The sequence below is a fragment of the Suncus etruscus genome, chromosome 10 (genome assembly GCF_024139225.1).
Source record: "Suncus etruscus isolate mSunEtr1 chromosome 10, mSunEtr1.pri.cur, whole genome shotgun sequence".
In the NCBI taxonomy this organism is placed as follows: Eukaryota; Metazoa; Chordata; class Mammalia; order Eulipotyphla; family Soricidae; genus Suncus; species Suncus etruscus.
Window position 1 is genome coordinate 22884669 of NC_064857.1, and position 26457 is coordinate 22911125.

At 37.5% G+C, this 26457-nt stretch overlaps 1 protein-coding gene across 6 annotated transcripts in view; it reads left to right on the forward strand.

Moving 5' to 3' along the window:
* STAU2 (staufen double-stranded RNA binding protein 2) overlaps window positions 1-26457 on the forward strand; it is a 310007-nt gene that overhangs the window by 148893 nt on the left and 134657 nt on the right. For 4 of the 6 annotated variants that reach the window (XM_049781812.1, XM_049781810.1, XM_049781813.1 and 1 more), the window contains one exon: window positions 6508-6815. In XM_049781812.1, the coding sequence (XP_049637769.1) occupies window positions 6508-6815 (308 nt within the window). Of the gene's footprint in view, window positions 1-6507; window positions 6816-12332; window positions 12727-26457 lie in introns of those variants that run through there. The other 2 variants (XM_049781816.1, XM_049781814.1) reach the window with 2 other exon arrangements.

Consider the following 26457-nt stretch of genomic DNA (forward strand, 5'->3'; position numbering starts at 1 on the left):
AGACTCCCTATTATTGTTAAATGGAGTGGTAGTTTATATTATATTAAGATTTGTATCTGGATAGTTTCTCTTTTACGAGGGATGATGTAATATTTCAGGAATCTATGTGAATGAATAGAGGAACTTCCAGTAGAGATGCAATGGATAATGGGAGAGTTGCATTATTTATTGTCTGGTTGCTTTTCCTCTGAAGCTTACCACAAAGATTGGTGAGTGCAGTTAGAGAAATAACTATACCAACAACTAGTATGACAATGGTAGTGAGTGAGAGAAATAGAATGCCTGTCTTGAATATAGGAAAGGCGTGGGGGAGAAGGGAGATGGGTCATTGGTGGTGAGAAGGTTGCACTGATGAAAGGGGTATACATTTTATGCCAGAAACCCAACTAGAAACATGTTTGTAAATAAGGAGCTTAAATAAAGATATTAATAAACACAAAATAAAGGAAAAAATAAATGATAGTTAAATGTATGGACTCTGAACCAGATGAAGCCTAACTTTAATGGGAGTGCTTGTCACTTACTGGCTATGACTTCGAGTGAATCCCATGGCTGCTCTGTGACACCATCTGCCTCACAGTTTGTTGAGTTAGTTAGCTGATATTCTGAGGTCTTCTCTATAGAGTCGACTCTGCATGCTGGTTCTTGTGCAGTGAGCTACGTGGATCAGTGGTATGATGTGGGGAGAGTAGCTATGATTTTGTTAGAAGAGAAGGGTGTCGCTTGTGTTCTAAGGCAGTCTTAGGAAACCCTTTTTATTTTTATTTCCTGGCTATGCGCTCAGAAATCGCTCCTGGCTTGGGGGATTATATAGAACACTGGGGGGATCAAACTGTGATCCGTCCTAGGTCAACGATGTACAAGGCAAATGCCCTACTGCTGCGCCATTGCTCCGGCCCCATCCTTTTTATTTTTTAAAAACTTAGGTCACTAATGAAAATTTGCTATAAAGAAAACTAACCTGTAAGAGTGAGAGAATACTTTTCCTTTTTTTACCAGCAACATTTTTCCATTTAAATAATGAGACATTTACCCTGTCTTACTTGGTGGAAATAGTCAAAATTCAGTATTTTAGAGAGAGATATTGTTGAACCTTAAATAAATTTCTTCTTCATAAGGGAAACTGAGAAATTATTTATTTTGGGAGTGGGGGTTTGGATGGTGCCTGGCAGTGCTCAGGGCTTACTTCTCGCTCGTCATTCAGGGACCAATTTTTGTGGGGTTCAGATGACCATATGGGTGTCAGAAATTGAATTGTCAGAAACAGGCAAGGCAAGTGCCCTCCCCACTTGATTATCCCTTCAGCCCCCATAATTGAGATATTATTTTTAGTTCTAGGGTCACGCTCTGAATGGAACCAAGGGTCCCCATGTGCTCCAGTTCCTTGAGCTATCTGATCTCCCTAACTTATTTTCTATTAAGATTAATAGTGAATTTATTCCCTTATCCAGTTTCTCATCCTTTGTCAGTATTTACTTTTACTATTTTAAAGAATAACTAAAAATTAAACCCTTCATTGGAAACTCTGCCTATCTTCTTTCTTTGGCTAATTTAATGTGTATTTATATAGTACCACAAGGTTTCTAAATGCATTTCCCAGTTCATTCTGAAAGTTTTCTTTTAAAATTTAACTTAAACTTAATTTCATTCACATAGTTGACATAGTTGATCATAATACATTGATTTCCAGATAAGTGGGAGCAAAATTATTTTTAAAAGTATAAAAAAGAAAGAAGAGAAGAAAAAGAAATACAGCAATAAGTAAATTTTTTGAACTTATTGTATCTCCAATAAGGCCATTAAGTCATTGTCAGAAGGTTTTGAAGGCTCTTGTTACCAGTTGACCATTCTGTTATTTCATTTGTTTCTGAACATTAGGTGGCCTCAGATATACATTGGCATCTAAATTGATGTGTTCGTATGGAGATGATAATATTAAAAAAAAAAAGAAGAAATTGTCACATGATATGGCCTCATGATTCAGGAATTCCAAGCATTATTGCTGATATTGCAGCTTTCTATGAGGTGTGTTTTTGGCTGCTTTGGCTTCTAGAAGTACTAGAAAGTGAGGGGAGAGTGTCCACAGGTGCCAAAAGAAGTCCTAGTGATATCAGCCCAAATACCAGCATACTTGGGCTTTTGGTTCGATTGGTGTCTCTGAAGAGAGAGGTGTGGTGAAGCATGGCCATTGGCAAAGCAGCAGTAGTCTCAAAACAGTTTTAAAACATAAATATTAAAAAATCTACTTCTTTGTGCTGCTACTATTCTTTTTTTGTTTGTTTTTGGGCCACACCCAGCTTTGCTCAGGGGTTACTCCTGGCTGTCTGCTCAGAAATAGCTCCTGGCAGGCACGGGAGACCATATGGGACACCGGGATTCGAACCAACCATCTTTGGTCCTGGATCGACTTCTTGCAAGGCAAAGGCCGCTGTGCTATCTCTCCGGGCCCTGATGATTCTATTTTTTTTTTTTTTGGGGGGGGGGCCACACCCGGTAACGCTCAGGGGTTACTCCTGGCTATGCGCTCAGAAGTTGCTCCTGGCTTGGGGGACCATATGGGACACCGGAGGATCGAACCGCGGTCCATCCAAGGCTAGCGCAGGCAAGGCAGGCACCTTACCTCTAGCGCCACTGCCCGGCCCCAGCTGCTTCTATTTTTTTTTTAATTTTTATTTTTAATTATGAGAATAAGGGTGCAAAGAAAGAGGACAAGGTGAAGTTACAGTGGAAGGACAATCACCTATAACATAATTCTCAGAAGTCCCCTTGCTGATATCTTAACTTTGAAATTTCAGCCAAAGAACATTAAGATAAATAAGACAGAATCCATGTACAATTACTTTGTCCCTCAAGTCCTCAGATTGTAACACATTATAATATTTCTTAACAGTACACAAGGCAATCTAAAGCCATAAAACTTAAGTAACTCCTTAAACATTACAGGCATAGTATTTTCTAACATTTCCATATACATACATATTAGCTTAAGTTAACCTCAAATTTTAAGTGAGTTCTTTTTAAGGATTAGAGTCAAAGGAGCACAGTAAAAATAGTGTTAGAGTGGCTTCTATTTTTTAAGAGTTCATTGGTGTTGTTATTATTGGTTGACTGAATTTGGGCTTGGTATACTCCCAATTCAATGCTTATGATAGCTTCCAGCAGTACCTGGAGGATCATGTGCCCACACTAGCCTAGGACTGACTGCGGTTCGATCCCCCAGCATCTCATATAGTCCCCCAAGCCTGGAGCGATTTCTGAGTGCATAGCCAGGAGTAACCACTGAGCATCACTGGGTGTGGCCCCAAAACAAAATTAGCAGCAAAGTATATCATTTTGAAACAACAGGATTATGTGATATCCATGTTTTTAGGAAAGCTGTGACTAAGCATATACCTTTATATTTTTATTTTTGGTGTTCGAACTTTTGAAAAAATATCTCTTAATATAAAGGGCTTCCTGTGGCTGATACAATTATTTTTCAAAATTATAATTTATTAAACATAATTTTGATTAAAATATTTTCTGATTAAAAAACTACTACAAGGCAAGAGAGAAAGTGCACAGTAAGGCACTTGGCTGACCCTGGTTCTATCCTAACCCCCTTGAGAAATGATCTTTGAATATAGTCAGGAATAAGCCCCAAGCAATTCTGGTGTGGTCCATTCCTCCGCCCCCAAAAGATTAGCACAAAGGCATAGGCATAAAATAAATAAGATATATAATACTTTAATCTTTATATACATAATAAAAAGATAACTCTTACATTTTAATATTATGAGCTAGACTCTAGACCTAGACCCCTGCTTGCATATTTCTTTCCTCTTTGCAATGTCCAACTCTCTTTATGGAGCTTTTGAAGTTCCCAGAATACAAACTATATGAATTCCTGCCAGTGCTCATGCTGCCCATCTGCCTCCAGTGTTTGTCCGCCTAAGCTTGAATTTCTTTATCCCTTGAAATTAGGAACATGTGGAGTTGGAGAGATGGCATAGTAGTAGGGCATTTGCCTTGCATTCTACTGACCTGGGAGGAAACTGGTTTGATTCCTGGCATCCCATGTGGTCCCCCGAGCCTGCAGGAGCAATTTCATGAGTGCAGAGCCAGGAGTAATCCCTGAGCACCACTGTGTGTGGCCCCCAAACCAATTAATCAGTAAATGAATTTAAAAAAGAAATTAGGGACATTAACAGCCATTCCTGATCTAGTTCTTATCCATTTCCATTCCTGCTGCTTTCTAGAAACACCTAACATATCCCAATGTGTATTTTGTTTCTTTCTCCCAGTCCACTGAACCTGATGAACTCTGAACAGTCTTTTTTTGGCATTAGCACTACCTGGCTCAGTAGTAGGAGATTAGCTTCCTAAGGGTCTCTTCTATTTTGATAGAACTTGTCATTTCCTGGCTTAACCTAGTGTGTTGGATGAGGAAGGGATAGGCATAGATGGACAGAGTCTAGATGGAACATAGGAACAGCTTGTTTGAGGGATAGGCTAGTAGTAGAGTGAGATGGACAAAACTGGAGGTCATGGTAACTTGGGGAAGAAGGTTCTGCCACTTGGCATTTCTGATTTAGAGCTGTCCTTGGACATCCTTGTGGAGAGAAATACACCTATAAGACATGGGATATAAAAAAAAGACATGAGATATATTTGAGTTTGTAACAGATGATTTGGAAAGATCTAGTCTTTCTTTTATCTGTGGTGTCTCAATGGCTACATATCTTAAGGGGTTCATGCCTTTTATAAGATGATAAAATATTAAATGATGGGATGTACACTGCACATTTTTAATCTTTTTTCAAGAAGTAGCCCTTGAAAGTTGTATGATTGGGACTGGAGGGATGACATGGAGGTAGGGTGTTTGCCTTTCATGAAGAAAGATTGTGGTTCGTAATCCGGCATCCCCTATGCTCCCCCCGAGCCTGCCAGGAGCAATTTCTGAGCATAGAGCCAGGAGTAACCCTGAGTGCTGCCGGTGACCCCCCCACCCCCAAAATAAAGAAAGTTGTATGATTTATTATAGTCTTGGATTTAATAATTATTTCTTTTTTTAAACACATAGTTGCTCATAATAAATTTATTCCTGCCATTCCTTGTCCTAACACCAATCCCACCACAAATGTAAAATATCCTTCACCATTATACCCAGATTCCCACCTACCTACAAGCCTGCCCCCTTAGCAGGCATGAAATAAGTTACCTTAAATTGCTTGTTTATAATTATGTGGTAATGAAATTACTAAAAAAAAACCTACAATGAAAGAAAATGGATGAAAATTATTATATCTCACAATGGAGTCATTAAGTCATTGTCTGAAGGTTTACTAAGCTATTTATTACTAGTTGACCATTCTTTCTTTGGTTTAGTAAGCCTTAGATAGCTTGTATGCCACTGTGACATCTGACTTGGGGTATCAATATGTAAAAATTTAGAGGTGTTGTATGGCCATGTATTTGGCTTCATGGTCTAAGAATTCCAAATTCTGTGGCTGATATGGTGGCATATGTGGAGTATGATATGGCTTCTAGGACTTCTGGAAGTACAAAAAGATGGGGGAAGGCTGCCCACACTCACTTCAACGAAAGCTCTGGAGATCTCAACCCAAATATTAACCTACCTGGAATTTGGGTCAGTTAGGCATCTCTACACAGATCAGTGGTTAAAGTGGTGAAGTTGGGCCATTGGTATGATGGTGGTTGTAGGTTGTGGGTACAGCTGCTGAAGCAGCTACAGGGTGAGGCCCATCCTCCTGAGAGTACCCCAGTTTTTAGTGACACTGGTGTACTCATGATTTCTGGAACTTTTTTTACATTTCTCTTTTATTATAAAGTCTTTATTTAAGCACCATAATTACAAGCATGATTGTAGTTGGGTTTCAGTCATAAACAGAACACCCTCCTTCACCAGTGTAACATTCCCACCACCGATGCCCCTGATCTCCCTCCTTTACATTTCTTTTGAGAATTAAAATGAGTCTATAGATCTGGCCATTATGTAAACCTGACAGTGCCTTTGGGACATTGCTACAGCTGCCCTGGCTTCCAGAAGTACAAAAAGGCTGCTGCTGGTGGTGGTGGTGGACTGCATGTATTCAATGCAATAAAGTCCTAGAGATCTCAACCTTTGCCTACCTAGAGATTTGGTCAATTAAGAATCTCTGCAGAGATAGTTGGTAAAGCCACATTCTTATTCTTGTCTCCTAGTGCACATATAGCAGTTACCCTTGTCCCTATCACACACTTAAATTCCACTGAACTCTGTAAATCTCTCTGAAATTTCTGAAATCTCTGGTTTCAAATTTTGGATTTTAGAAAATCCGAAATAGATATTATTCCTGTCTAAATAAAGACTATGGTAACTCTGCAAGTAGGAGGAAGGTGGTTGATGGACAATATGGCTCATTGCTTTGATACTACACCAAGTAAAATCATTGAATTGCCAATGCTACCACATGTTTCTACTTCAATGTCGGTGTTATAACTATGTTTCTTCCTTTTTATTTTTAGCTCCTAAAGGAATTCTTCATTTGTCTCCTGATGTTTATCAAGAGATGGAAGCCAGCCGCCACAAAGTACTCTCTGGCACTACTCTAGGCTATTTGTCACCCAAAGATATGAACCAACCCTCAAGCTCCTTCTTCAGTATAGCTCCCGCATCGAATAGTTCAGCTACGATGGCCAGGGACCTCCTTATGAATGGAACATCTCCTGCAGCCGAAGCCATAGGTTTAAAAGCAAGTTCTCCTACTCCCCCTTGTTCTCCAGTACAACCTTCAAAACAGCTGGAATATTTAGCAAGGATTCAAGGCTTTCAGGTATGAATCAAAAAGCAAAAACCAAGAAAGCAGAATTCATGAGCCTCCAGCCCTTCATCTTTATCTATCAGAAACTCATTCTTGCCTGCTAGTGTGACTTGTATTCCACTTCCATTGTAAATTATTAGGAACACAGACAGAGGATGGGTGAGAGAGAGCCACATACATGCATATGCTTCATTCTCTTTGATGTTTTTTTTTCTGTCCAGTAATCTTTGCCTGCCTGGCTTTCTTCCATTTTCCTTCTTTCTCTTCTTCCCCACTCTTCTTTTTTATTTTATCAAAGCACCATGATTTACAAAATTATTCATAGTTGAGTTTTAGACATACAAGTCTTCCAGCCTGATTTCAACACTGGTGTCAGTTTCCCTCTCTAAATATTCCTAGGTTCCCTCCCATACCAACTTGCCATCTTGATAGGTACCTCCTCTTTTTTTTTTTTTTTTTTGGTTTTTGGTTTTTGGTTTTTGGGCCACACCCGGTGACACTCAGGAGTTACTCCTGGCTATGAGCTCAGAAATCGCGCCTGGCTTGGGGGACCATATGGGACACCAGAGGATCGAACCTAGGTCTGTCCTAGGCTAGTGCAGGCAAGGCAGGCACCTTACCTCTAGTGCCACCATGCCACCCCCCTTTTTTGGGGGGGCACACCAGGCAATGCTCAGGGGTTATTTCTGGCTATCTGCTCAGAAATAGCCCCTGGCAGGCACGGGGGACCATATGGGACGCTGGGATTTGAACCAATGACCTTCTGCATGAAAGGTAAACGCCTTACCTCCATGCTATCTCTCTGGCCAGGTACCTCCTTTTTAAGGTTTTATTTATTTATTTTTAACTTGGAGTCCCATGATTTTTAGTCTCAGTGGTTTGGATATTTAGCTCTGTCTCTTCTCCCCCTCTTTCCACTCTGTTTCTTTTCTTCTCCTCCCTGTACTCTGGAGCCAAGGGTTTGATCTAGACATCAATTTTTTTATTCTCTTCCTATTGGTCTTGATTGAATGCATCTGTCCCCTCACTTTCCTTCTACAAACAAAAGTTTTGTCTTTATACATTTTGTATAAGGGTCCAGCACGCCCTCATTTTACAAAAGCATTGAGTTTCTCTAATGATGGTTTTACTTGCACAGCAATTTAAAACTTGGTATTTCATTACTCATATCGATCCAGGTTTGCCATGATACTACAACATCTGAGAAGTGTGTCCTCTTAGGAGTCCATTCAACATAGTCTTAGAACAATGATGCAATGCTTTCTAGTTGTTTGAGGCATTCAAGACATGGATTTGTTTCCCTGGATCATGTTTTGAGCCATCTAACATAGCACCTGCTTCTGATGGTGCCAACAATCCTTGTTCACTGGGCTGATAAGCCCCGGCTGTATATGAATTTGGGAATGGAAACCTTTTCTGTTCACTCTTTGCTTTTGCAAACAAAGACAGAAAAACAAAAGCCCCTACAATTCTTTAGGAAAAGAGTTTTCCAAAGAAATGTTAACTCTCAGGAGAGGAAATAGTTGTTTTCTGATTCTTAGTTACCTTGGAAATCTTGTACTGGAGTGTGCACCCTCAGATTTCTTTGTTCTCACTCTCTCTGCCATCTTAGTCCTACTCCTAATGATGGGGAAACTGTAATTTCATTTACAGATGCTTAGGATATGTGTTGTATAGAATGATCATGTATTTATAAAAACTTCACAAGTTCTGTATAAAATAAGAAAGTTGATTGTGTTTTGAAGGTTTTTTTGGGTGTATGTATGTATGTATGTATGTATGTGTGTATATGTATGCCTTCTTTCACAGAAATGGATTCTTTTCAGTCTACTGCCAGGTAATTGTTAATACTTCTAATTAGACTGCCATCTGAAATTAAAGAAGCCGTTATCATTTTTTGGCTCTGTCCTCTGAAATTTTAAACAGCTTAAAGTAAAAATGTAGGATTTTTAGAAATTACCTACCTTAAGAGGGACAGTAAATTAATATTCATAATTTTTTTAAAACTTGATTTGTAGCTGTACTAAAAAAAAGGCCAAGTAGCTTAGTTCTGGCTATAATCTCCATAGGGTGAACTAGAAATAAACTATGATATAAGAAAATAGAACAATCATATATATATTTTTATATTGATATAATTTATTGAAACAAACACAAATTGCATTCAAGTCCTAAATTGACTTTTTGCTTAGATGTATTATTATGGCAAATGCAATTTTGCTGCCAAAAGAACTATTTTTTTTTTTTTTTTTTGGTTTTTGGGTCACACCCAGCAGCACTCAGGTGTTACTCCTGGCATTACTAGTGCTCAGAAATCGCTCCTGGCAGGCTCGGGGGACCATATGGGATGCCGGAACTCGAACCACCATCCTTCTGCATGCAAGGCAAACACCCTACCTCCATGCTATCTCTCCGGCCCCTACTTGATTTGTTAGTTCTTGGCTAATGATGGCAATCATCATTTAAATTACTTTAAATTATAAAATCCATTTCCTCTGTTATTGAGATTGATGCTGTCTTCATAGGCAACTTTCTTGGCTGTGTTTTCCTGGCAGAAAAGCATGTAGATTATTTCTTTTTTTAAATGTTTTCATGGGACTATAGTTTAGAAGTTATAGAGCTAGATTGTTATAGATTTCATGTTTTTTATTTCTGTTGTTTTTATTCCTGAAATATAATTTTTTTCTGTTTTACTGTAAGTGATTTTATTAATATATCGACATTATATATAACTGCATAGATATGATTGCTTATTGAATTTTGTGTAAATCTTTTCTTTGGCCTTTCTTGCTCATTGAAATTTGATTGAAACCTACCTAAACCATTACAAGTGGCATATCTATAGTATTACAAAGTAAAAACATATCAATGTAATGAAAACTCAGTTGTTTTAACTCAAAAAATTTCAATAGCGATCTTTAATTGAAGTTCATACATTAAAATGAGCTAGACTGTAGGTTTCAAGCTCATATTCTTTAGCTTAGATCCACACACCTAATGAAAATTATAACATTAAATACTTAATTTAAATTACTCAAATTAATTATAAACTTTAATTAAGTTACCATAAAGCTGATTTTATGGAGCAGAATGAATGAATACTCTTCATATTCTCAGTTATTTTTAAGCCTTGCTTGGCTCACCTTAATTTTTTACCACCTTTTAGATGTAAGTTTTTGGATCTCTGTTATAGATTAATATTTATGATTGTTTGAAGTTTTACTGAGTATATTTTTTAAATATTTCTCTTAAAACTTGAATGTTCTTACTGTTTTAATATTTTTTACAGAAACAGTTTTATGTCAGACACCTCAAATATTATCTAACCCATGTAGTATATTTCTATATCTTTGAATACATTTCACAAAACTTCTTTGAAATAATAGTCATACCATAATTTCTGGCTTTCTAGTTTCATACCTGAAATTTTTTCATTATGTTTTAAAATATTTCAAAATCAATCTACCCTTTTAAGGAACTAAAAAGAGACTTTCTTGGGAATACTGTGCATTTGAACTGAAGTAGGTGTTTTCGTTGTTATGATTTATATTATTTGAAGATTTTTACATCTTAAATATGACTTTTCATAATCATTCTACCAGAACTCTCTGATTAAATATAAGTAGCTCCCTTCTTTAAATGGAGAATTATGAAAGTAATTCGATTGGAAAAGAAAAATGATTTCAGTAAAGCATTTATTAAAAGTAATTTTATTTCAAACTTATCTTCTGTACTCCTCCTTGGATCGCCAACTATTGGACCATTGGTATTGATTTTGAAACCTTAGAGTAAATTGTGATCATTTAGGTTTATTTTTCTCATAAAGAATTCAAAGAACAGGGTCAGAGAGATAGCATATAGATTAAGGCATTTACTTTGCATGAAGCTGGCCCTGGTTTGATCCCAAGTACCACATTGTCCCTGAGAAACCACCAGGAGTCATCATTGCACACCAGCAAGAAGTATTTTAAGTACTATTAGTGTGACCCGAAACCCAACCCCATAGGGATATAGGAACAACACACATACATATACAATAATTAGTATCTCAGTTACATTATAAGTATAATTTAATAGATATTTTAATATACTTATAAATTTAAATATAACTTGACATTGTAAATTTAATAGAGTTGTTTTTTTCATTATTGTGAGTTTTAGATCTTTGTGCCATCTTCTTTTCTTTTTTGTGGAGGGAGGGGCACACCCAGTTGGTGCTCAGGGGTTACTCCTGGCTCTGCATTCAAGAATCACTCCATGGAACTGGAGAGATAGCACAGTGGAGGGTGTTTGCCTTACACGCAGCTGACCCAGGACTGATGGTGGTTCGAATCCTGGCATCCCATATGGTTTCCCGAGCATGCCAGGAGTGATTTCTGAGCGCAGAGCCAAGAGTAACCCCTGAGCACCACTGGGTGTGACCCAAAAAAGCAAAGCAAAAAAAAAAAAAAAAAAAAGAACTATTCCCTGCCATGCTCAGGGGACCATATGGAATGCTGGGGATTACACCTAAGTCAGCCAGGTGCAAGGCACATGCTCTTCCTGCTGTACTATCTCTCTAGCTCCTCTGCTGCCATTTTCATCAAGATGAGAAAGTTAAAGACTTTAAAATACTGCTTACATTTTAAACTTGCATTTAAAATATAATTCAAGAACATAAAGTTCTTAAACCGATATGTATGTATGAAGACTAATGTGATTATAGCATACTTGTATGATAGATATGAACTTCTTTAAAAGGTTTGTGTATGACACCTATGATAGATACCATATGTTAATAATATGGCCTTAACATAGATTATGTTGCAATTGGGTATTGGGGGTGTCGGGGGCCTTACCAATCAGAGTGTAAGCCTTTTTTCTCTCTTCCCTCTGTTTATTTTCCTTTTTATAATTTTACGTTTATCATCAAGTGGCCATTTTTTAACGTTTTTGTTTATTTAAACAATGAATAATCTGGGCTAGAGAGTGTTTTGCCTAATATGTGCCTAGTACACAGCTTGCAACTGACCCAGGTATGATTGCTGGTTCCGCATATGACCTCTTCTAAGCCCTGCCTGGAATGATTCCTGAGTACAGAGTTAGGAATAAGCCCTGTGTACAGTAGTACACCCCAACCTTCTCCCCATCTCTGTAAAATGAAAAATATTGTATTTATTTTTATTGTTGTTATCTTAGGGCTACACCCAGTTGTGCTCAGGACTTTTTCCCATCTTTGCACTCAGGTGGGGCTCCAGGTTTCATATTGGGTGCCAGAAATGGAACCTACGTTTGCTGCATGCAGAAAACATCCTCCCTACTGTAGTATCATTCTGGCCCGACGCATTTTTTTTTTCAAAGAAACATAAGTAAACCTTTAGATTTCTAACGGGAGGTGGTGACAAAGAATTCATGCTGGTGTCTGTACTCTGCCCAGTCTAAATCAGGTGGAAGTGATCTCTTTTCCTGTCCCCAGCATCCGGTTCTAAGATTTTGTTTCCTGAGTGACAGCAGCTAAAATTTCACATGTATTGTTCTCTTCTCACCCAGGACAGCTCTTGAGAAAGAGAACAGTCTGCGGAATACTTCATGTAAAGGATTTCTGCACACTGAAGAAAAAACTTACATACCGGGGGCATGCTTCATTTAGGACCTAGATGGGTAAACAAAGAAATGAAACCAACATTCATTGACTGACTTGTTATATATCAGACCATGAAGTAGGCATTATATACATTATTTTATGGTAAAAACAGAAGCACCTGTTATACTTTCGCTTTTTCTTTGCAAATCTTTATATTCAATCACACTATGGTACACATGTTTAAAGAGTGTTCCCTATAAGTCGGGACTAATTGGTGGCGGTGGTCCATGATCTTGACAGTATGGTGGTTTAATTGCCAATTACACAAATCTGTTTATTTATGTCCTTACCTTTATATAAAAGTGAGCTGAAGCAATGAAGATTTCTGACTTGTTTGAGCCAGACCTTTGCATTTTGTTCTCAAGTTTTTGGTTATGTAAATACATATTTGAGGACTACATAAGGGAGGATCCTATTAGTAGTCTAGCTTGGTCATTTTCGTATGGAATTTGAATTTGATTTTCATATTAATTTTAAACTCTGGCCGATTTTTGGCTCTGTAAAGTTCTGCCATCTTAACATGGTCACACCGAAAAGATTTAAGTGTCAGAGATAAAAGGGATATTTGGAAATATTTCAAAATGGTTTTTATAGTATTCTCATTAAGAGTAAGGAAAGACCAGAATCAGGAATTACTGTTGAAAATGATACAAAGTTCACAGCTTAAAAAACTCTTAAGGGAGTCAGAGCAGTAGTACAGTGGGTAGAGCACTTGCCTTATACGTGGTTGACCTGAGTTCAATCCTCAGCATCCCACATGGTCCTCTGAACCTGCTAGGCATGATCCCTGAGTGCGGAGCCTTAAGCAAGCTCTGAGCACCACTAAGTGTAGCCAAAAATTAATAGATGTATACCCTTAAAAAAAGAACTTTAAGAGAGAAATAGTTAATAGAGAGTACATTTAAGAGTGATTTTCAGTAATTGCAGAATGTATGTAAAAATTAAATGCCTATGAAGAATACATAAGTTGATTGATTTGAAGAACAAGAAATATAACATTTTTCATTTCCCCCTAGGCAGATATTTAATAAGTAGCTACATATATTTGTTTAGTGACATTTCAGGAACTCGATCAGGGGGAGTTGATGACAAGTAAATAAAACATGTGTGCAGAAGATATTACTATCACAAATTAGCCTTTTCCTTGAGATCAGTATTTAGACAAGTTGATAAAAAAAATGGCAGAACACTACATAAAATATTAGATGAAATGCTGCCTCCCACGTGGAGTATCATAGAAACAGATCCATAATTGTCCCCCAGGTGTAGTGGGCCATACAGTGGCAGATATGGGAGCAAGCAGTTCTGACAGAAGTCCTTAGAGACGAATTCCTAGCAGAGGAGACTTTTGAAATAGATAAAGAGGAGAGGAATTCCAGGCAGAATGTGCTAAGGGACATGAAAGAGCATAGTGTTTCCAAAAAATTCTTAGAGTACAAAGTAGAAGCATTTAGAAGAAAGACTGAAAAGTGCCTATTAAATTTGAATTTTAAGATTTTTTTTTTAAACTTAAATTTGGGGTCCTATCCAGCTCCAGAAATCATGTGATACAAGGGATTGAACTCAGTCCTTTGCATGCAAAACAGATATTCAATCCCTTTGAGCTCTCTGACAGTATGCCAGCTGCGAGTGTTTGATTTTTAGCTTTTAGAGCCAGTTTGCTTACCTTAAAAAAAAAAAAAGATTTGTTTTAAAAAAGCAAATGATGTTGCTTTTGTATTTTAGAAAGGCAATTCAATGAGGAATGGAAAGGAGGAACTAAATTAAAAAGATACGGATTAGTAATCAGATAGACTAGCATGCATCCAGGAGAGGAATAAAGATTGAATTAAGGCAGAGCTAGTGAACCACATAGAGGAGAGGAATTCAGCTATAGTGGCAATGATACACTTGAGATTATTTCTTCTCTCAAACTGAATTATGAATTTTGAGAGAGTACTTTCACCAAACTGGCCAGCATGGAAGCTGTATTGAATTATTTCTAAGGCGTAGAGAGAGATTATGGGTAAACAGACTATTCTTTTGAACATTTAAGAGTTAAGAATGAAGGTAAGATGAATGTGACATCTTCTAGACATTTTTGCAAATTGTTTTTCGGTATGGATGAGATGAATACAATTCAGAAGTTATGAATATAATTTAGATGTGTGGAATTTGACTTGCCTGTGAGACATCCAGCTGGGTTTGTATGATAGGTAGTATGACTGATCAGATAAAGTAGCACACACAGATTGGAGAGCTGTTGACACAGAGATGTCAAAGGAAGCTATAGAAGAAGTTATGGATGATTATGAAAGATGGGTAGACTGTTCAAGAAGGATTCCTGCTGGACGCCAACATGTAACATTCATTTTTCTGTTGATTTAACTGAAATACATTGAACACTTGCCGTGGGCCAAGTAGCACTTGGTATCTGATGATATAACTAACATAAATTTACTAGTTAAGGTTTTTGTCCTCAAAGAATTAACACTCGAATTGAGCATGAGAGTGATACTATGGAGCTGGAGGGACAGCTGGAAGGGTACATGATCATCTCTGAATATAGGAGAAATGCAAATGGTGTCCATATCCTAAGGTTTACAATTGCTTGGAAATTTACTGTGAGGTATATTATGGTTATTTATAAGAAGCATGAGCAGTAACTTTAGTGTTCAGCTGTAGTGTCAAAGATAACTACACTGTTTTATGTTTTAATCAACCGTATGGAAGTATAATTTTTACACAATAAAATGCCCATTTCACTGTACTGTTTGATGAGTTTTGAAAAATGTATCCATTCATGTACCTACCATCGTAGTCAAAATGGGAGTATTTATATTTACTGTTTTTTTTTTTAAAAAAAAGTCCTTGGTGAATCTTTGTGGCCTGTTTTCCTAATCTCCCCGTGACTCTCAGCAACCTGGATATTCTTTGGACACTAAATATGACTAGTGTTATCTTTCCGGAAGTATTGTAAAAGTGGAATTATACAGCTTGCTTAGTTTGTATCTCCTTTCATGCTAATGTAATGTTTTTGAGACTCATGTTGTGTATGTTTCTCTCGATTGCAAAGTACTGCTCTCTTGTTTGGCTGTATACCAGATGGTCAGTTTACCTGTTAAAGAACATTTGAGCTTTCAGTTTGTGACTATTATGAATAAAAACTCTTTGTGAATATTCATGTACAAGACTTTGTGCAGACTTGATCCCAGTTCTCTTGGGAAATATACATTGGAGTAGAATTTCGGGGTCACATGGTAAGTGTACAAACAACTTTGTAAGGAAGTTCAAATTTTTTTTTTAATATGTGTGTCCTAATAGAGTTCTATTGTCAATATATGATTGTTTTTATACATCTATATGATCTTAGTTTTCTCAAGGTATAGTATTGCTATTTTAATACAAATTTTTATTTTGGTATGCCAATAATATGAACCTTTTAACACGCTTCTTGTCCAATTATATGCTTTTGAGAAATGTTCTTTCTTACCGTTTTCTCAGCTTTTATCACTGAATTATGTGTTCTTTATATATTCTAGATACATATAATTTATACTGCAAACACATCACCTTTGCACCTGACTTGTCTTTCATTATCTTAAAAATATTTGTTGAAAAGTTGAAAGGAATGCCCCTGATTCAATGTCACTATGTACCTAAAATATTACTGTGAAAGATTTGTAATCCACTTTGGTCAAAATAAAAATTATTGAAAAAATTAATTTTAAAAAAAGAAAAGTTGAAAGGAATTTTTTAATTTTGACAAAGTTCAATTTTTTTAATATACGATTGATATCTTTTTTAACCTAAGAAATTTGAACATCGCAAAGTTCCAAAGATTTTTATCTCCTAGGTATTTTATGACAATTGTTTTTATGTTTAGTACTAAAGATCCCCTTAAAATTGTGTGTGTGTTTACATTGTGTTTGTAATAGGTGAAAGTTGAAGTCTATTTTTATTTTTGTATCACCTGTGTTTCTGTATCATCTTCTTTTACTCTAGTCATTATAAAGATAATTTGTTTATTTGTGGTTTTCCCCAAAGAGGCTGTTTTTATTTTCTGACAGTGAATAACTTGGGTTCCATTTAGTTTCTTAAAATAGTAAGATAATATTTTTCATTATTTTGTTCTGATTTTCCATTTTGGAAAGTTTCTGGACACTTAGAAAGCAATTTTTTTCCATCCATATTTATCTCCTTTGAGAACTTCATATATTGAATCCATTAATAATGTTCTACAGGTTCCTAAGACTATTTTTCCCTCTTCTTTTGAATGTGAAATTTCTGTTGATCTGTTTTCAGGTTTATTGATTCTTTTATCCATTCTAATTTCATTTTGAATTCATATAGTAAATTTCCTGTTTGTTACTATATATTTTCAAGCTAGCAATTTTACTCAGTTCTTTTTAGTTCTAGTTTTTAATTGGGATTCTATATTTGTAGAATTATGGTAGACTATATTTTATTTTAATTTCTTAGAATCTTTGAATGTCTTTATCACTAAATCAAACATCTGATCCATTAAGAGGCATTTGATTGCCATGTTTATGAACATGTTTCACCCTTTCCTGTATGCTCTCTTTAATTTTTTTTGTTTGTTTGTTTGTTTGTTTTTGGGCTACACCTGGCGGTGCTCAGGGGTTACTCCTGGCTGTCTGCTCAGAAATAGCTCCTGGCAGGCACGGGGGACCATATGGAACACCGGGATTTGAACCAACCACCTTAGGTCCTGGATCGGCTGCTTGCAAGGCAAACACCGCTGTGCTATCTCTCCGGGCCCTTTAATTTTTGTTTATAAAGGATGACATGGATAATTTATTATTACAACTCTGGATTATCTTTTGTGTGCAGGTTTTGGTCTGCTTTTTGGTACAGTACTCTGTGAGTTGCCTGGATTGTCAAACTTTGTTTTTATTCCCTGGTGTTACTTGTCACTTGGTTCTCTCAATTTTCACTTAGCCTTTTCTCTTGTGGATTTTTCCAGTGTCTCCGTACTTATTTCAGCTACTGAACACCAGATACGGATACTTAATCTCTTGGCCTTCTAGTTTCTAGTGTTTATCGCCTAAATTTTAAAGTAATTTGGCAGCCGTCTGTAAACTCCTGATTAGGCCAGGAAGGCCTTAGCTTTGTGTTACTTGAGTTATGTATTCTAGGAATTCATTCTCAGACGAAAGAGTAGAGTCTTTCAAATCTCAGTGATGTCCACTTTAGCATCTGTCTGCTTCTACAGCTAACCTTCTGTAGTCTTCCAGTTACATGTAGAGTTTAGAAGTCAGACAAAATTTTGAGTACAGTGTATATTCTAGATTAATTCTGTGTACCCTCACTTCTTGGGTGAGGTACTAGGGATTAGTACTTGAATTCATCTTTGGGAGCATCTATTCAACTCAGCTATATAGTTATTGCTCTCATAAACTGGTATATTTATTCCTGTAATTAAGTTTGGAAAAATTTTGGCTACATTTTCTTCATAAGCTTTATGAAGAAATTTTTCTCTCTCCATTCCTTCTGGATTTCCATTCACATTCCGCCCCCACATCCCATAATTACTTGCAATTTTGGTTATTAAACACTTATTTCTGTGAAGTTTTATTGTCTTTCTTCTTTCCTTTTTTCATCTTCCCTTCTATTCTTCCCTTCTATTCTTTCTACTTTCCTTTCTTCCTTCCTTCTTGATTACACCTTGCTGTGCTTAAAAACTATGCCTTCCCAACTCTGTGCTATGGGGCCACTCACAATGACGCTTGAGGGAACCCTACAGTATTAGGAATCAAACCCTGATCTCCTTATATGCAAAGCCCTCATTCTGTTCTGTGAGCCATCTCTCCATCCTCTTTAACTTTTAGAAATTTGATTATGCCTCTTGGCATGATTTTCTTTGTGTTGATTCTGTTTTGGGCTTTCCCAGCTTCGTGAAGTTATGGGCTAATTTCTTTCATCATAATTTATACATTTTTAGCCATTATTTTTCAACAGAAAGTTGTTTTTTGTTTGTTTTGTTTTGGTTTTTGGTTTTTGGGTCACACCCAGCAGCTCTCAGGAGTTACTCCTGGCTCTGCGCTCAGAAGTCACTCCTGGCAGGTTCGGGGGACCATATGGAATGCCGGGATTCAAACCACTATCTGTCCTGTGTTGGCTATGTGCATGGCCTTCCTGCTGTGCTATCACTAAGGCCCATCAAAAGAAAAATTTAATCTCAAAAACTACCTCTTATTCTGAAAATCAAATGATAGATGATTCGTGATAGTCTAAACCAGAATTCTTCAGGCTTATTTTCCTTATTTTCTCTTTTTATTTTTCTTCTTGATGTTTGGATTATGGGAGTGATATTTCTGTAATTTCTTCACTGACTGTTTTCTCTATTCTTTCTTTTCTGTTGTTAAGTTCATTTGTGCACATTATTTTGGTTATTTTGTTGTGTGTGTGTGTGTGTCTTTAAAATCTCTATTTTCTTCTTCTGATATTTCCTGTTTCTTTGATGTTTCTTCCTTCATTTATTTGAAGAGTATATGCAATTGCTTAAAGAAATAGAGTTGGGTCTGACCTAGGAATCTAAAATAAAATAAAATATAATTGTACTGCATTTAAGATGTAAATGTGAAATTGAAATGATTCTATATACATATGTTTGTCTGTAATTTGCATCTTAAACAGATGACTCCCTTGGACATTCCTGGCATAGCCAATGAAATTTAAAGGTCAAAGAATAGAAAATTTGATCATTACTTAAAGTAAGAATGGAATTATCTTAGCAATACATACAAGCATCTGTTATATTTGTTAGACAATGCTTTTTGTTGTTATTTTGGTTTATGGGCCATTCTGCTCAGGAGTTCATGGAATGCAAGGAATCGAATTTAAGTCTCCTATCTGCAAAGTGTGCAGTGAAGCCTGTTGGCCTATCTCTTGAGCCCCTAGATAGTTTTAAATGTCTGGGTTATATTAGAAATAAATCTATATTCTTCTCTGTTGAAGTTTTGTACACTGAGTATAGGCATGTAATTTTCAAAGATTCCAATTTGGGGTGGGTGCTCAAAGGGATAATTCTGGTTCTACGCTCAGAAATTGCTCCTGGCAGTCTCGGGAACCATATGGGATGCTGGAAATTGAACCAGGTTCAGCCTTGTGCAAAGCAAATACCCTATCCACTGTGCTATTGCTGTACCCCCAGATTCCAATTTATTTTTCTTTTTATTTTATTTAAGCACCTTGATTACATACATGATTGTGTTTGGGTTTCAGTCATGTAAAGAACACCACCCATCACCAGTGCAACATTCCCATCACCAATGTCCCAAGTCTCCCTCCTCCCCACCCGACCCCCGCCTGTACTCTAGACAGACTTTCCATTTCCCTCATACATTCTCATTATTAGGACAGTTCAAAATGTAGTTATTTCTCTAACTAAACTCATCACTCATTTTTCTTAAAACCCATAGATGAGTGAGACCATTCTGCGTTTTTCTCTCTCGCTGACTTATTTCACTCAGCATAATAGATTCCGTGTACATCCATGTATAGGAAAATTTCATGACTTCATCTCTCCTGACAGCTGCATAATATTCCATTGTGTATATGCACCACAGTTTTTTTAGCCATTCGTCTGTTGAAGGGCATCTTGGTTGTTTCCAGAGTCTTGCTATGGTAAATAGTGCTGCAATGAATATAGGTGTAAGGAAGGGGTTTTTGTATTGTATTTTTGTGTTCCTAGGGTATATTCCTAGGAGTGGTATAGCTGGATCGTATGGGAGCTCGATTTCCAGTTTTTGGAGGAATCTCCATATCGCTTTCCGTAAAGGTTGAACTAGACGGCATTCCCACCAGCAGTGGATAAGAGTTCCTTTCTCTCCACATCCCCGCCAACACTGTTTATTCTCATTCTTAGTGATGTGTGCCATTCTCTGTGGTGTGAGGTGGTACCTTATAGTTGTTTTGATTTGCATCTCCCTGATGATTAGTGATGTGGAGTATTTTTTCATGTGTCTTTTGGTCATTTGTATTTCTTCTTTGTCAAAGTGTCTGTCCATTTCTTCTCCCCATTTTTTGATGGGATTAGATGTTTTTTTTTTTGTAAATTTCTGTCAGTGCCTTATATATTTTGGAGATTAGCCCCTTATCTGATGGGTATTGGGTGAATAGTTTCTCCCACTCAGTGGGTGGCTCTTGTATCCTGGGCAGTATTTCCTTTGAGGTGCAGAAGCTTCTCAGCTTAATATATTCCCATCTGTTAATCACTGCTTTCACTTGCTTGGAGAATGCAGTTTCCTCCTTGAATATGCCTGTAGTCTCAATGTCCTGGAGTGTTTTGCCTATGTGTTGTTCTATATATCTTATGGTTTTGGGTCTGATATCGAGGTCTTTAATCCATTTGGATTTTACCTTCGTACATGATGTTAACTGGGGGTCTAAGTTGAATTTTTTGCAAGTGGCTAGCCAGTTGTGCCAACACCACTTGTTGAAGAGGCTTTCCCTACTCCATTTAGGATTTCCTGCTTCTTTATCAAAAATTAGGTGATTGTATGTCTGGGGAACATTTCTTAATTTGGAGAGATAGTACTGTAGCAAATAGGACACTTGCCTTGTATGTGGTCGACCTGGGTTGGATCCCTGGCATCACCAGCAATGATTCTTGAGTGCAGAGCCAAGAGTAAGTCCTGAACACCTCCAGGTGTGCCCCAAAATAAATAATTACAAGTCGAATAATATTTTTTCATTAAATTTTGTTTCTCTGTAGATGTGATAATGTGATAAGCATTTTGCATGTGTAGTAAAATACTATTCAGTTTAAACACTACATGACTGAGCATGTTAAATATATATTCACATTTTAGTTACAAAGAAGTAGGTTTTAGTTCTGAAAAGGATTGGGGAAATAGCTTTAGAGAATGTCAGTGATAGACATTATTTTAACTCAATATTATTCTTACAAAATTATGCAGCTTGTCATCTTTTATTACATTATTATGCTATGATAGTAAAAAGCAGATCCAATATTTATTTTAATGTTAGCTATGAGTCAGATGTTATTTTATTGCTTTTCATGGAGAAACTAATTTTTCATAAATTAATTTGTTAGTTATAAATAAAATTAACCTAATGCAGATTTGAGCTATTGTCTGTAGTTGACCCAAATAAGAGATTTCCATTTCATCAAGTGACCTAAGAGGATAGTGAAAAAATGTTTCATACTGACTTAATCTGCTTATTAGGGCAATATTTGCCAAGAAGTACTTAGCCAAGGCATGCTATTTTGTGTCTTAATAAAGATTTAGGTCTTTTGTGCAACTGATGGGTCAATTCTGTAAGAGCCGAGCATGTTTTGAATGCGCTAAGATTGAGCCTTTAATCAGCCTTCTTAGTTACGTGTTGACTTCGCTTTTCTGTGCAAGGTTTTTGAGCACTAGCTACAAGTGGAATTCCTGCCTGCTATAGGAGTGCCCTCAGAGAGTTATACTGATCAAACATATGTTTGTTTTCCTGATCCATTGATTATGATGTATCAACAAATATATATATATATATATAAACAAACACGCAGAAGACCATTATCTTCTCCTCTGATGATCGGGTGAGCGACGCTACACACGGGTCTTTTTCACACCCTCTTCATTTTTGTCTTATAAGGAGTTCCCATTAAAAACATCTGACAGACAAGCAGTTAACCAGTTTCCTGCTGAGATTAGTAAAATATTTAGTAGTCCTGCAACATCAAGGAACTTCAGCCCTGCAGGAAACATTATGATTCAGCTTTGGAGGATGTAGGGGGTAGGGAATTTTTATTTGAATGGCTCCTTTTGTTTCCAAATGGGCATGAAGAAATTCACATACCTAGCTTTTTATGTGAAATTTCTCAGGCTTATAGTATATTTCTTTATTTCTTAAACAATGAATTGTTGAAGTAATTTGTTTCTCAGGAAAAACAACTCCAGCAGACTTGACATCAGGATGCATAACTATAGAGTTTATGGAAGCTGAGACCAAACCTGCAAACTTATTTTTAAATAAAAATCTTTGTTAAAATACAGATTTCAAAAGAAACCACATGATTTACATATTGATACTTGACCCATCTTTTAACAGAGTAATTTTTTTTTTTTTTTTTTTTTTTTACATTTTTTTTTTTTTTTTTTATTTTTGGGCCACACCCGTTTGACGCTCAGGGGTTACTCCTGGCTGTGCGCTCAGAAATCGCTCCTGGCTTGGGGGGACCATATGGGACACCGGGGGATCGAACCGCGGTCCGTCCTACGCTAGCGCTTGCAAGGCAGACACCTTAACTCTAGCGCCACCTTCCCGGCCCCATTAACAGAGTAATTTTATAAATAAATGAGAAAGAATATTTCAGTAGGCAATAATTGATGGTGTTATAAATTCAGCACATCAAATAATCAAAATCATTTGCTTATAATTTAAAGGACCAAAAGTAGGAGCTGAGAATGAGTGCTGAATAAAGCTGTTTACCTTGCAGTCAGTCCCACTTTTTAAAAAGATTATTTTAGACACGTGGTTTATAGAGTTGCTCATAATACAGTTATTTCTGGCATCTAATATTCCAACACCAATCCCACCACCCCTGTTCAAATATATCATCATTTTCTCAACCTTCCCAAAGCTTGCCTCTTGGCAGGTACGAATGATTTACCTAATATTGCTTGGCACAATTAAAAGATCATGAAATTATTGAAAATACTTTAAAATTTTGTGAAACTGACATCTCATTGTTATGACATTGTCTGAGGACTTACTAAGCTAGTTAAGCATTCTTGTGTTGGTTTTACTTGTTGAACTTGTGTGGATTCTATGATCATTTCATACCTGATTTTGTGTGTGTCTTATGGGGTCAGTATTAAAATTATGAGGGTATTATGCAACTGCATAAGCAGCTGTGCTCCAGGACTTTGATGGCGATAGCAGTGAATTATGAATGTGGCTGCTGGGACTTGTGGAAGTAGAGGGAGGGGGGATAATGCCCACCCTGACTCAAATCCTCCCTGGAGATGTCATCCACAAAACCAGTGCACCTGGAGTTTTTGGTGGCTAGAAGTCTCTGCAGGGTTTAGTAGAAAAGCAGGTGAGGTTGGCTCATTAGTGTGATGCAGTAGTAGAGTGGTTTCAACTCCACTTCTAACCCTGCACCTCATGATGAAATTAAATAAAATATAAAAAATAAAACCTTTCTCATTTATAAACAGCATATGTTAAGGGGAAGAGATGAGATATATTATCTTTTTGTTTGTTTGTTTGTTTGGGGGCCACACTTGGCAATCCTCAAGGGTTACTCCTATGCTCAGAAATTATTCCTGGCAGGTTCAGGGAACCATATGGAATGCCAGGGATCAAACACTGGTTGGCTGCATGCAAGACAAAGACCCTACCCATTGTGCTATATCACTCTGGCCCCTGAAATTTATTCTTTTAAAATCCTCTGACGCCGACATGCGCCAGTTCTAAATTGATAACCTGACAACGAGGAAATGGGAACAACTTGATCTAAGAGCAAGTTGTCCTTCCTCACCAGCCAACAATAAGACAAAATCAGGAAACTTGTCACCCTTTGATCTGTGCAAAAGCCACGATCGCTATCTACAGATGACTGGCTGTTACAACCAGGACTGGACAGTACGCATCCAGGGACCAACAACAACAAGAACAGCAACAAAAAGCTCTAGCCTAGCTTTTGGTCTACAATCTGTTCAACAAATAGGTCTGACTGAGACAACCGCAACTGAATGGGTCTTCCAGAAACATAACGAAAGACTTTATCCCAGGCTCCATCCTAGGAGCAACATAATGACTACCAACTACAGAAGATGGATTAAAACAACACTGAAGAAGCAGAACTGCTAGAACCACAAAGAAAGACTTCATCATAAGCTCCATTCCTTGAGCTGCACAGTCACCAAGATCTTTAGATACAGAGGTCTGATTTTACCATCCAAGACAAAGCAGAAGTCTTCCATACACCATGAAAGCACCGAGGGGAGAGTAAATGATCATGCAAAGAGTCTAGAGTTAATCCCATTACAGTATACTTCAGGGGTGGAGAAACCCTGTATTTCCTAGGCCAAGGGAATTCCCTCTATAATATCCCCAATAGTTACTGTGCCTATGCAGGGGGAAAATGAAAAGGAAAAAAAAAAAAGCACAAAGCAATCATTTTTCCACATATTTATCGATTGATCAATTTGGGGGGGGGGTTGGGTCACACCTGGCAGTGCTCAGGGTTTTTTCCTGGCTCCGTGCTCAGAAATCACTCCTGGCAGGCACGGGGGACCATATGGGACACCGGGATTCGAACCAACCACCTTAGGTCCTGGACCGGCTGCTTGCAAGGCAAACGCCGCTGTGCTCTCTCCGGGCCCCTACTTCTGTTTCTTAGGCCCTCACTCCTCTGGTACGTGGGACATTGAGTAGTCTATGATAGTGGGAATGCACCACTCCTATACCTATTTTATCCACTCCTGGTTCTGTGTACTGATTCATGTTCATAAATATTTTATTTTTATTTTTTGGTTTTTGGGCCACACCCGGCAATGCTCAGGGGTTACTCCTGGCTGTCTGCTCAGAAATAGCTCCTGGCAGGCATGGGGGATCATATGGGACACTGGGATTCGAACCAACCACCTTTGGTCCTGGATCGGCTGCTTGCAAGGCAAACACCGCTGTGCTATCTCTCCGGGCCCCATGTTCATGAATTTTATGAGTTAGTACTCTTTCTCCCAGTTCCATCTATCCTTGGTAGCAGCATTTTATTTTTTGTTTGTTTAGATATTATCAGTGGTTCATTTCCTTGACCCACACTAGAGGTCATCTTGGTTAGCCTTAGTAACCTCTTGTTTTCTTTTTAATAATTTTTTAAATTAAATTGCCATGAGATGCACAGTGACAAAGTTGTTCATGATTACGTTTCAGTCATACAATGTTCCAACATCTATTCTTTCACCAGTGCTTATTTTCCACCACCAATGTCCCAAGTTTCCCTTTTCCCTTCCACCCTCCACCCACAGCTTGCCTCTCTGGCAGACATTTTACTTCTCTCTCTCTCTCTCTCTCTCTCTCTCTCTCTCTCTCCCCCCCCCTTTTTTTTTTTTACTGTGGTTTGCCTTTATCTCCTTCGAGCACCAAGTTCTTGTCCTGAGTGATCATTTCCAACTATCATTGCCATAGTGGTCCCTTCTCTGAACTCCTTCCTCTTTGTGGCAAGCTTCCTGCTATGGACCAGTCCTCCTAGCCCTCCTCTTCATTGTCTTTGAATAGTATTACCACACTATCTTTTTTTTTAATATTCTGCAAATGAGTGTAATTATTCTTTGTCTATCTCTCTTCCTCTTAATTCATTTTATCACACAGTACTCTCCATCTCCATTCATGTATAGGCAAATTTCATGACTTTATTTTTTTCTAATAGATGCAGAGTATTTCAATGTGCAGATGTACCAAATTTCTTTATCTATTCATCTATTCTCAGCCATTTGGGTTGTTCTGGCTATTGTGAGTAGTGGGGTCCCAGAGTATATTCCCAGGAGGTATATTCCCAGGAGCTTTATTGCTAGGTCATCTGAGTTTTTCTAGTTTTTTGAGGAAAGTCCATTTTGTTTTCCCAAAAGGCTGAACCAGTCAACATTCCCACCAGCACTGAAGGAGAGTCCCTTTCTCCCAGCATCTGTACCAGCACTGAATAACCTCCTGTCTTAAGCTGAGATTCTCTTTCTCTCCGAGGCTTATGGAGACCTAGACTATGCCATTTTTATTCTGTTTTGCTTACAGGTAGGTATAGGATGCTCCTAATGCTCCTTCAAAAGCACTCAAATATCTCCAAGTAGCCAGGGGCAAACATTAGCCTCTAGGTTCAGTTTTCAGCAGACATATTACCAGGGAGTGAATTGTCAGTCATCTTGAAGATACTCATATATCCCTCTGTCATCTATTTTCTTAAAACTTTCCATTAACTGGACATTCTATATTTCTTAGAAGATTGGTGATCAAAATGACATCCCTTCTTTACCTTACTCCTTCCCAGTTTTTCCTAGTTCCACTTTATCTTTT